Source organism: Mycteria americana, chromosome 1 (genome assembly GCF_035582795.1).
Source record: "Mycteria americana isolate JAX WOST 10 ecotype Jacksonville Zoo and Gardens chromosome 1, USCA_MyAme_1.0, whole genome shotgun sequence".
Classification (NCBI taxonomy): domain Eukaryota; kingdom Metazoa; phylum Chordata; class Aves; order Ciconiiformes; family Ciconiidae; genus Mycteria; species Mycteria americana.
This window is the reverse complement of record NC_134365.1, coordinates 77,450,591-77,463,082: the sequence shown is the minus strand read 5'-3', so window position 1 is coordinate 77,463,082 and position 12,492 is coordinate 77,450,591. Positions and strand designations below refer to the sequence as shown.

At 43.6% G+C, this 12,492-nt stretch overlaps 1 protein-coding gene across 1 annotated transcript in view; it reads left to right on the top strand.

The window, feature by feature from the left end:
- Positions 1-988: 988 nt before the first annotated feature.
- TTLL12 (tubulin tyrosine ligase like 12) overlaps positions 989-12,492 on the top strand; it is a 30,862-nt gene continuing 19,358 nt past the window's right edge. The window contains exons 1-4 of the mRNA XM_075507223.1: positions 989-1,157; positions 7,859-8,034; positions 10,088-10,286; positions 12,123-12,282. Coding sequence (XP_075363338.1) covers positions 1,038-1,157; positions 7,859-8,034; positions 10,088-10,286; positions 12,123-12,282 — 655 coding nt within the window. The 5' untranslated portion in view covers positions 989-1,037. The remainder of the gene's footprint in view (positions 1,158-7,858; positions 8,035-10,087; positions 10,287-12,122; positions 12,283-12,492) is intronic.

Here is a 12,492-nt window from a genome sequence, read left to right as displayed (position 1 = left end):
CCCAGCGCAGTGCCATGCTGCCAGCAGGAGCAGCGCAGAAGTCAGATCCTGGCTTGATTTGAGGATAGGCTGGCAGGAAAAGCAGTTTCCAGTCCCTGGAGCAGCCAATCTGCAGAAGGAGCAATGTAGGCACTCCCAGCAGCAGCAGCAGCTCTTGGCTAGCCGCAACAGCAGGCACAGCAAAGCCCCAGCCTGCGCTCTGAGCAGCCACCGGTGTTAGACATCTTGCTTTGCTCTTGTAGCTTTATAACCATACCTGAATTGAGACCAAAGCTACCAGTAATGTTAGGGGAGCCACAGCTTAAACTGGTTTAGGCTATTCCCTAGAAAATCTGAGAAGGAATGGATTTTCTTAGGAATGCCTTCTAAACAAGAAAAAAACTGGGAAGCCACCTCCCTCCTACAGGTGCTTGCAAAGAACACACCTCCCTTTTACACTGACGGATATTGAAGACAGGCCTAGCATTAAAATTTACTTGTCACAGTTTGAAAAAAAAAAGCTTTAATTTAACAAATGATTGTTTGGCACCGCACATAGTGCCAGTTTTTCCTCTGCACACATAACTCAAAGAGAGCATTTCCCGCGGCTGTGGCTGGCAATTGGCCCCTCTCATGCCTCTCACCCCACCTGTAACCCACTTCAGAAGCTATGGCTGGGACCTTCCCGAAAAGCCCCTTCATCGCAAAACACTGGGAAACTCAAAAATCTTGTGACCAGCACCGCGCCACGAATGCTGTGATTTTATTAAGGTTAAGGGCAGGAGAAGAACAAAGCACAAGCAGAACCCACACCTACGCAGCAGCCTAAAGGCCCCTCAACACCTCTTTTCCTCAAGGGCGACTGGGAACCGGCCGTTCCCCTCCTAAGGCGAGCCACCGCCCAACGGCCGCGCCCAACGGCTGCAACCACCCCTCCGCGCGGCAAAGCCCCGCCCCCGGCAACGCCCCGCCACGCGCGCGCAGCTACCTCCCTCTGAGGGGCCGCCCCCACCCGGCATGCTCCGGTCTGCGGTGGGGGGTAGTGGCGGTGTCCGGCCATGTCGGGAGACGGCGAGGAGGATCTGCCGGCCTTCGTGGCCCTGCACGGGGCCGCCCTCCGCGCGTCGAGGGTCCCGGCGCGCTACTGGGAGAGCCTGTGCCGCAAGCTGCGTGGCGAGGTGGGTGGCCGTGGGCCGTTGCCGGGGGGAGCGGCGCTGAGGGAAGCCCCTTCGGCGGGAAGCGCCGGCACCCCTGGCCCTGCGCGGTGTTTCTCGCCGAAGCGGCTACCCTCAGTGAGGAGACAGTGGTGAGGTGTGGAGTCCCCTCTCCTCCTTTCCCCAGCTGGGTATGAAGCACACACACACTCACACTCACACACACCCCAGCGATAGTGAGGGGAGCGTTGGGGGCCGGCTTCCCTCACGCGAGCCGTGGCAGGGAGCAGGTCCCCCTTTTCCAGCCGGGGTAAAGAAGAGAGCCAAGAGGTTGCTCTGCAGGGGAAGCTTTGTGCTGGTTGTGTTACTGAAGCTGCAGCTTGGGACTTTGAAAGAGATTAGGTGTGTTGTGCATATCTGATTTCGCCTTATTGTTGTCAGCGTAAAGCTTGAAAGAGTTTGGGGAATCCTGGTAACTGGAGATCCAATACTGGAGAGAGGTGATGAGTATGTCCTAAAGCCTTCAAACCTTTTTGCCAAAGAGAAATTTGGAAAAGCAACAGTGGTAGTAATAAAGTCAGGACGTTGTTATATGTTAATGTATTATGGTTTGGGTTGGCTTTTATTGGATTTTTTTTTCCCCCCGGCTCTTTTCACTTTCGTGCTGGTCTGCCGTGTTCTCAATCATGTATAACTGTGCAGAGCTAACTCGGTGAGCTCGTCTTTTGTATGTGTAAGTTGCCTGTCTCAGGCTGTTTTCTGGAGTGTTTTTGGCCGGTTGGTTTGTTCATTTATTCCTGATCTGAGTGAAAGCTGTTCAGCTCTCACAGAGAATGAGGATGGTGGTAGAAGAATGTTCTGGCAATGGTTAAAACAATAACAATGCAAGGACTGCTTTGTAGAGCATCTCAGAGCAGTGGTGCTGTGTGACTCTTTATCAGGCCAAATTTTGGGCAAGTTGTAAGCCTCTGTAAAATCACCAGTCATAGATGCAGTGACATAAATTGGGAGACATTGCCTTTTGTGAGCCTTTTTGAGTTCCCCTGTTGTAGCCCTGCCCAGGCAGCATACAGACCATCCCTTTGCAGGGGCTGGGTATGTTTCAGCTGAAGCTGACACCAGGAGTCTCTGGACCTGGCGCTGAACTAAAGGGAGTGCGGGGGCACAGGCACACTCCAGGATGGAGAATCCGTTTTCACCCGTGTTTTTAGCAACCTTCTGCTTGGTCCCTGGAGCTTTGTGATGAGAAAGGGAAGAGAAACAAAGTTGAGAAAAGGAGTCACTTTGGACAAAGAGCTTGTAAAGACACAAGTTGAATTTAGAAATTTGTTTTTGTCTTGCACATATATAGCCAGCCTTAGTGGTGAGGAAAGCTGTCTGGGATTTGTTGGAGTAAAGGAACAAGGAACTGAGGCAGGAAAGAGACACAACCCGAAACTAGTTGTCTGGAGACTAGAGAGTGCTACAGGGAGTTTGGAGGAGCCTACCTGGAGCAGGAAATAAGAATGGGGTGAACTTTTAGTCCTGGGGAGAGAAAGAGATCTGATGGGAACCTCAGGGTATGGAGAGAAAAGGGAACTAGCGGTGGGGTGCAGGAGGGCATGATGAGCAGTGGAGAAACAAGCGAGATGGGATGAGAAGTTTGAACAGGAAGTATAGGACAGTGGGGAAGGAGGGGGGGACTGTAGTTTAACATGCGTGTACAAGTAAACTAAATTCTAATTACTTGAATGCTTCTTTTCCCCATCTCAATGTTAAAGTTGGGACAGGAGGGAAGCATAGCAAGTCATGATATAATCTCAGTGTTTATAGCACATACAGTCAGGAAGGGTCTGAATATGTTCCTGCTGCTTTCTGACTGTTGTCTGTCTGGTACTGCTAATAACAGGAATATATGTGTATTACAGAGAAATCTACATTATCTCAAGCATATGCCCAGTCACAGACTTCCTGTTGTATTAAACCTTTCTCAACAGGCATATGTGCAAGTGACTTGGAGCAGGGAATACCTACTGCTCTGCTTAAATAGGAAGGTATGAGAAGGGATCTACTGGAACAGGATGAAATAGAAGACAGTATAAAGCTGGTAAGGAAGTCCAAAGTTGCAAGCTGTTGCATTGCCATATGCCAGTATTATGAAGCTGGAGGTAGTTGGCAGACTTTGGAATTGTGCTGTGACGTAACGCAGGCTTAAGATTTGTGTCCTGTGGCTGAAGTCCTTGCATGTTACCAACCTGAGGGGCGGGGAGTGATGAAATTTAGAATGTACGAGAATAGAGTGAGGAGACCCATAGTCCTGATCCTTTTACAGAGACTGGGATGGAGAAAGGCAGGATGAAGAAAGCATATGCCCTAAGGTGGCAGGCTGCTGCTTCTGTTTCATTTTGCTTGCAGTGGTGGCTGAGCATGTTCTTTTGTACTAAGTGTTCCAGTGTGTGTGGAGAGAGAGATTTAATGATTTCGGTGTGCTTAGGAACATAAATTAGGCTGCTGGTGGTGCTTGTGTCTACTGTTGCAGCTTCTGGGTTTTATCCAGAAGAAGGGTAAAAGGATATGGAGAAGACTGGGGTGTACAGGGAAAATTACCGTGAGGAGTGCCATGGACTGGGATGAGCTCTTGAGGAGGTAGAGACAGAGCTACAGTACCTTACTTAGAACTAGATGATGTGGAGTGGCTGGAGGAGCAGCAGTAAAGAAAGCAAAGGAGGTGAAGGGAAAGGGTGAAAATGTTTTGGGAGTCTAGGTAATAAAGAATAACTGGGGGGGGGGGGGGGGGCAGGGAGAAATCAGTGCAACATGGAGAATAGGATGAGTTTCCTTGTTTCATGTGCGAAGGTGGGAGGAATTTTTCATTTGTCCTAACCAGTTGCAAAGATTAAAACTTTCTAGCACTGAACTTGGAAAATTTGCATCCATAATAAAGATAAAAATCTCTCTTACATCAGTACCTCTAGAACCCAGCCCAGGCAGCTGTTTTCCAACACATGCACATGCTGCAACATATAGAGTGAATGCACCCTCCCTCCTATGTTTATGTTAAAGCCTGAGAGAGAAGTGGAGGGGTTTCTTTTTTTCATTTACCTTGAGATCTGCTTGAGCAGGTTTTCTTCTGAGAGCATTATGTAACCATGAATTGAACTGGATTGCTCATTCAAAACATAGTATATCTGCTGGAACAAGAAAGCTGCTTTTATTTATTTATTTTGCATTTAGCATTCAATGTCTGTTGGGAAACACGCTTTTCTGGCAGAAACTTGAAAAACAAAACATATGCATGGGTAATAATTTACTATAAACCCTAAAATTCTATTTCCAATATAGTGATTGTTTCTTGAAACCATGTATAGTCTGGTTATAAGCCTGGGAAGTACAATGCCTTCATCTAATGTTATTCATAATTTTTTTTTTTTCTGTTCCAGCCATATGCTAAGTTATGTGGCAGGCTTCTGTGTACTGCAGCAAGATTTTTGTGGCCCTGAGATGTCGCTGGCAAAGGACTGCTTGGAGTTTCATCCCAGTTAGAAATGGAGGCTTTGAATTACTAGGAGGAATGCAGCATGATCGATACTACTAGACTTTATTTTCCAGAGCAGGGGAGGGCAGGATGTTGTTCAGAGGCTACCTGTGGCCTTCAAAGCAGTTTGCATTGTGCCTAAAAGGAATTTGCTGAAGATGCCTGTGCGTGGTAATTGTCATGACATGTGCCTGCTTTGTTATTGCATTCTCTGGTTCATAGGTTTGTTAGGTTGGAACTGCACCTGAATATGAAGAGGGAGTGATTTTGCCCAAGCATGTTTTGCTTGCAAATAGTTGTGCCACCGAAATGTGTTGCTACCCCTTTGCTGTCTTGTAGAGATTATTACTTACTCTGGTGGAGTACTTCATGGGAGTTCTCCCTATTCTGCTTCAAGCAAAAGGTTATACTTTCCAAATTGGTGGCGTGATCTAACCCGGCTGTTTTTTTGCTTAAGTAGTTTAAGATTCCTTTAATGGAGCTGCTGCATTAGTAGGTTCACAGTGTAACAGAGTCTCTCTCAAAGGGAAGGAGGAAGAGAGGAGGACAGCAGTGTCATATCCACTCACTCAACAGGCTGTGTGTCCACACTGCCAACCAGGCATTTCTGCCAAACCAGTCAGTTCACTACTGAACTGTTTGCATTATTGATTGTGAATTAAAAAAAAAAAAAAAAAACAAACACCCTCACAAAAAGCCACTGATTAAGGTGGTCTTGAGCTGCTGCTCCAGGAAGCGTGAATTGCTTCATATGAGGAATACACCTAATTCACTTTTTCAAGGTCATAAATTCTCGAGGAGAAAATTGTTTTAGCATAACTCTGCTGAAAAGATATTAAAAGTGGAGAGTTTTTGCTAACTGTAACTGCTACAATCTCATGCAACTGATGCTGTGTTGGAGGGAGAGGTCAAAACTTTGGCTTAGAGGATTTGGAGTCCCTTAATTTTTAAGTCTTGAGTTGATATTTAATAAAATATAAAGCCAACAGCCTCCCTTAGTTGCAGAAGGACTTGATATCAACATTCATCATGGGTGTTTGGCGAATGGGTGGAGCCTGTGGTGAGTGAAGGCTAATCTCAGAGTCAGCAGCTGGCTCACCTCATATCCCTGCTCTTGAAGACTCCTTAAGACAAAATGTCAAGTGTAGAAAGCATACATAGTGCCATACGGTAGCAGGTGTCAAGTGGACTCCAGTCAATCACACTTGTGCTTTTAATTTTGTAATGACTGCCAGTCACTTAGCTGCTGTTTCTTCTGCTAGCTAATTACGTTGATGAGGACATCTCTTGATCCAGCAGCAGGAGCAGCAAAGTGTCACTTGAAGGAGGAGTGGAATGTGTGTGCCCTAATGCACTTTTTTTGCTGCCTGTCGTGGGCCAGGATTAACACTTGTGTGGTGAGCCAGACCAGGGAGGTGATCCAGCTGGGAGCTAACCTGACAAAAATAAATTGTGAGCACCATCAATGGCTGCAAAAGGAAGGACTCTTCCTTTTGCTGGGACCTGTCTATGGTTACCTCAGCTTAGAATGACTACGAATTGTACAGGCAACTGAGCAGAGACTTAAAGAAACGTTGATGGCTACTATTGTAACAGCAAGAGGTCATGGTATTGCTTACTATTGAGTAATGTTGTCCTCTTCCAGCAAAACTGGAAAACTAGGAATAAATTAGAATTGCTGGCTATTTTGATGCCTGCTGAAGCAGATGATATTGTCAGTTTCTAATTTTTTTAGAAACCAGGTGTATTTTTAATCTCCAGTGAGGTTGTTGACAAAGTGATTTTCTTTACCTTAAGAAAAATGTATACGTGGAGTTAGCCAATGCATTGTTGGCATCTTCTGTGTCTTTCCCCCAGCCCAAAGGAAAATGCTATCCCCTGATCCTCAGAAAGGAATTTCAGGTACTTCTCCACTTGGATCTGGTTTATGATATCATTGCTGTGGCTTAAGATCTGAAGTAGGTATTGTTTCCCCACCGCCTTCCTCCCTTGCTAGCCGTCTTTGGGCAGCTATCTGCTTTGTGTAGGTGGGAGCTACACAAAGCCACCTTGCTTTACAGGTGTGGGAGTTGATTTCTTCCCCTCCTTGTTGGGGCTTAGCAGAAATAATTATACTGAAGGAATGCTCACTTGAACAAATAAAAGCTTGTCACTGCCTCTGGAATTTTACAGCTAATAAATTGTCAATGTCTAGAAGTAGCGACTTCTAATAATGTGATGTCAGAGGCTAGGTGTACCTGGGCTTGACATGTTAAACCAGTAACTCTAGAGGTCACACTTCTAGGTCTTTCCCCCTCCCTGCTGCTTTCTAGCAAGATTAGATTGAGACAAATTATTTGTCTGCTCCTGCCTGGTTCATTGTGAATGACTTAACAAAATAATTCCCTCTGAAAGGATTTGAAAAGTCTTCTGAGACTTTACACATTTTTTTCATTGTAAAAGCACTTGTTCACTTTGAAATCATGAAAGTTGTCAGCAGAGTTGTGGTTCTGCAAAAGATATGCAAGCCCATCATTCAGCAAGATTTTGGCAGAAGGGAAACTCGTGCAGTGACCTACTTAATTTATGTAGGTTCTAGATCAAGATGTTATGTCCAGAGTAGGCAAGAACACAAACAAACCCCTTTTAGCACATCAGTAGAGGTAAGTGTATAGACCTTAACTTGCAGCGGTATAAGGAATCTCCCAACTCATCCAGAGGTGAGTGAACAGGGGTGGCTCCTTTTGTAGGGAAAGAAGAGGGGGGAAACATGCTGAAATTTCTTAATTGTTTCAGAACGTGAGTGGTAAAAGCTCTTCTTCAGGGGCCTTAATGTTCTTTTAGTGTGGTTGTGGAGCCTGGTTTGTGGAGCCTGGTTTTGCAGGTCTTAAATTGTGGATTTTAGCAAAGTTGAGCAAAGATATTATGTCTTCAGCTTCTATAATTCTTTATGAGAAGTTAAAGTAACAGATGATAATCAGTAGACCTATTGGTACCAAAGAAACCAACAATGCTTCCTGCCAATATTAACTAAAGAAACTTCCCAAACAAACAGGTCTATTAAAGTGTGAAAGAATAAATATTATTGTTCATTTATCTGTTAAGTTTAAAATGCCGATTTTTATTGGATTGCAGGCCGAAATTGTCTACAAGTGCCTTTCAGTGTTGCATTATGCATATTGGGCTACTGCCTCAACCAACTGCTTGATATTTTGTGCACTTTCAATCTCAGGTATTTGACGCTGGTGACTACTTTGGTATAATGCAAGTAGAAGAGGTGGATGAGGAGGAGGAAGGTGATGAAGAAATGGAAGAAGAATTAAAAAAGAAACCAAATCCTGGAAATGAACCTTGTTTCAAAGTTATTGTAACAAATGAGAATGGGCTTCAAGCCTCGAATCCCAATAGGTGAGTAGTGATTTCAGAACTAGCGTTTGGTCTTTGAGTAGTCTTAAACCATAAAATGATATGGGCAGTTTGCTTTAAAACTTTTGATCCTGTTCAGAAATCCTTTTTTCTTATTATAAGACATAGCTGCCTGTTGGAGGAAAGGTGAATGCTATGAGGCACATCTTGCAAAGGGTACTAGGGGTGCAAGTATCTTAACGTTGTTCTTTTTTAAATCATGCAGGAAGATTCGTAGAAATCGATTTTAGTAAACTGAGGGAGAAAACAGGGAAAAGGCAACCTTGAAATGAATTCTGCAGAAAGAAAACAAAAACTTTGTATCTGCAAGACTGTGTGCCCTTGAGGGGAAAAAAAAAAAAAAAACAACAAAGAAATAATTGTGACCTTCAAAAATCTCAGGCTAAGGAGGTGCTAGGCAGCTTCAAAGTAATGATCCATGGACTGTTAAACTTTCTCCAGTTGGCTAAAATATAATTCAAGAGTGTGATCGTGTGATTGCATGCTATACATGCATATATAATTGAATACATCAAGTTACCGTTGGCTTTCTTCAGAATCAGCTTCTCTGTCATGACTATGAGACTAGTATGCAGCTATAAAACTAGGAAAAAGCTGCGGAAGAAACAAAATGTTACAATGCAGCTTTTTGTGTTCTTACTGTGTTCAAGCATAGAACAGGCTATTTGTCAATATTAATAAATGGCAGTGAGATGAAGTCAACTCTGCTGGAGATCTAAACACAATTCTGCTCAGTTCTGTAAAAATTATTTTGCCAGAACTTTAATACTTTTTAGGTCTTAGGTAAACATACAAAGTCTAAAATCTAAATTTAGCCTTGATGAGTAAAAACAACATAGAGCATAGGTATCTGCCTTTACAAGCCTGCTTTAACCTAAGTCATTGCTTTTCTAAATAGGAGAACAAGCTTAAAGTTCAAAACAGCTCCTGTGATAATCTTGGGCTTCTTTGCAGCATTCAGATATGTGGGAATGTAGGAGCAGAACACCAGCATGCCTTTTTGCTAACAGATTTCCAAAGAGCTTGACCTTAGCATTCTCTGGAGCCTTTGATTTTAAAATTAAATGAGGTTTCTTCTGTGTGTGGAATCTGAGGTACAATCATTGTTCAAGGATACTCAGTGTACGTGACAGTTGACATGTTTTTAACTTTCTGAAATATGGATGTTTGGGGGGAGTGTTGGTTTTCTTGTTTGTTTGCTTTGTTGTTTGTGTGGTAGGTTTTTTTTAGCAAGTTGAATTCAGATTCTTCTCTGACTTGGTTCAGTAGAAGGTTATAACCAAAATGTGGAGAACCTTTTTTTGTTTGAATAACTGCGTTGTTTGTAAAAATCATGCAGCCTAAACAAGGATTAAACTTGTCAAGGGACAAGTTTAGCTGTGCCAGTTGTGTATGATTTTGTTTTGGGTTAGATTGGTAATTCTTTTAAAACAATGCCTTTTTTCTAAAAAGGTCGGGGGGGGGAGGAGGGAACCCCCCAAAAAAAACCTGAAGAGAAACAATCAAAAAAACCTTAAAACTTAATCCTTTTTTTAGTAGCAAATGATACAGGCTTTTGATGATCAGATCTCTCCACCTAGTTTTACAGATGACGATAGGTGTCGCAGAACTCATGGCTAACAAGATCCTCAAATACTTTTGCAAAATAATGTATCATTTTCCTTCTTCAGGCAAGAATATCAGGTTGATGCAGTGCAGTTAATAATGATCGAAAGGGAAGAAACTCTTGTGTTCCTGGCCTTTAAAGGGAACTGGGCTAACAAACTGAGTGCCCTGTTCTGTGTTTGCTCCTCATTTTCATGGAAATACTAACTAATGCACAATAAGCTTTCTAGAACAAAAACAGTGTAAGTTACTGCTGGGATGCTGTTCCTAACCTGTAATGTCACAATGTGTACTCTGGGAGTGACCTTGGGAGTAAGAGAAGACTTAGTTATCAAACCATCTACAGGGAGATGCAGCTCTTATTCACAGAACATTTGGCTGTGTACATGCAAAAACATACCGTTGTAATGTTACTAAAATTCTCTTTAAGCATTTTCCTCATCGACCACGCCTGGACATACCGTGTTGAACATGCCCGCCAGCAGCTGCTTCACGTACCTGGTTTACTGCACAGAATGACAAATCTGATGGGAATCGACTTTCACGGGGAGATCCCAGATGAGGGCAGTATTGAGCAAGTGTTGCAGGAAATGTGGAAATACAATCAGACCTACCAGCTTTCTCAAGGGGTAAGTCTGTAAAGCCTAATTAGGATGCTAAAAAGTTCTGAGAAATCCTGAGTGAAGACATTCCAACGTACAGCTATTAACAAAGATACATTTTCTACACAAAAAGGTCCTTTACAGGCATTTCAGAAGAAACTTCTACTTGGAAGGAGAACAAATGCCATGTAGGGCTAAAATGCACAGTGGCTTGCTGCCAGCTTTCTGATGAGAACTTTGAGGGGGTTTTTATAGAGGGGAGGAGTCTGCTGCAAAAGAAGGAGGCTAGAAGGGGGAGATCTGCTTGTATGTTATGTGGGTTTTTTCTACTCAAACTTTCACAGAGTGAGGGGAAGAATCTGTCACAAATCAACTGTCTCACGTAAAAGTGTGTCTCAGCTATGCTTGTGGTTTTCTTCACCTGTATAGGGTGCTTTACGTAGCAGGGATATAGTTACACTGTCAAATAACTTCACTTCCTGGTTTGTATTTGGCAACTGATTGTCTGTACTGTGTCAATGTTAGCTCACCCTCAGGTGAGAACCAACTAGCTTCAAGATGGAGCCTAAGTGTTTCTAGGCATAGCTTAGTCCAAGGGCTGCTACTTTTAGGTAGTGTGGGTAAGACCACACCAGGTTTGGTCCCTCAGCCTTGCATAGTCCTTCAGCACTGTACCAGCAGGTCTTGATCCTTCAAACACCCTTAAGTGCATACATGCCATTTCTGAGGGAATACAACCCTCAGGGTTCAGTTAAAAACTCTTTTGTAGGGGCTGCAATGTACCTCCTAGGCTATCATGAGTACTTTGGATTAAAGAGGAGAAAGGCAAATTCTTCGGGCCAAACCCTATGCAGAATGGGCAGGGCTAACCCTGAGCAGTGTGAGCATGACCAACCTGCACCTCTTAATTCAGGGGCTTGAGGTTGTTCCCTGGAGTGGACACCTTTATCAATCACAGTATCAGCTTAGCTCACAGTAGTGTCAGGCCTGAAAAATCCCTGAGAAAGGGATTAGTTGTGACTGCTTTCTTTTTCTTTTTTTTTTTCTTTAAATAAAAGGGAGATCTGAACAGTATCTGTCAGTCTTTCTACCCTATGTCTGTCTTTCCCATCTTGTTGTCATGAATGGCTTGTGAGTCAGGTGGAACTATCTATGTTACCACTTAAAAAGTGCTTTCCTGGAAGACAGTTAATTCAACTTGTAGCTGAATTTGTCTTCTGTACCTCTTTCTGGTACTGGGTTGCTTGAATATCTAAGCCTAATCTCTGTGACTCCACTTCCGCATCTGTAAAAGGGCAACAGTAGTGCCACCAGGCAATTTAAAGTTTATTCATTCGTTCAGGATTTTGTCATGACAAGCGTTGCAGGAAGGGATGGCTTGATGATGCAGCCTCAACTCTCTTACAGGCAGCTGTTGTTGCAGGGGCAGTTCTGTTCTCATTCACTCTTACTTTGTAAACTTGCAACTCGTCCTTGTAGTGAGCTGGTTCTGCTAGAAACTGCAGGAAAACTAACCCTACCAAAAAAACCCAAACAGCCTTCTGCTGGTTTAGCTCCCTGAACTGGCTAGTTTGGTAGAGGGGAAGCGTGTCTGGTAAGCAATAGCACTAACATAAGAAAGAGGATGGGACTGTGCATTTGGGATGGGAACAGGCTGTTCCCAGCAGTGGCTGGATGCTAAGCTGGCTTAGCCTCAGAGTTGCAGGGGTGAGAGTGTTACTCTGTATTTTGCACCTGTTCACAATCTTGGCTAGAGTAGAAAGTGGAGAAAAGGTGTAGGGGGTGCTGTCAGTGCCTTCTGTCTTGCGGTGCTTTTCTAGCAATTGATATGTGCAGGATGTCTCACCCTCTTTAATCGTACAGACTGCTGAGGAGAAGGTTCCTGTCTGGTACATTATGGATGAATTTGGATCACGCATTCAGCATTCAGATCAGCCTAGCTTTGCAACAGCACCTCTGTTTTATATGCCTCAACAAATTGCTTACACTGTTCTCTGGCCTTTGAGAGACCTTGAAACTGGTGGTAAGTGTGTGTCTGAGTTTTTTTTTTTTTTTTTTATGCCCACAATAGAAGATGGGCCATATTCTTACAAATCATTGAGCACCTCACAGTAGAACAAATACTTCAAGACCAAAATGACTGCATATTTGTAATACTATCAAATCTAGAAGTTCTCTGCCTGATACTTCCATAATTTATGTGAGAGGGGCTTTTATCAGTCCAAAGATGTTG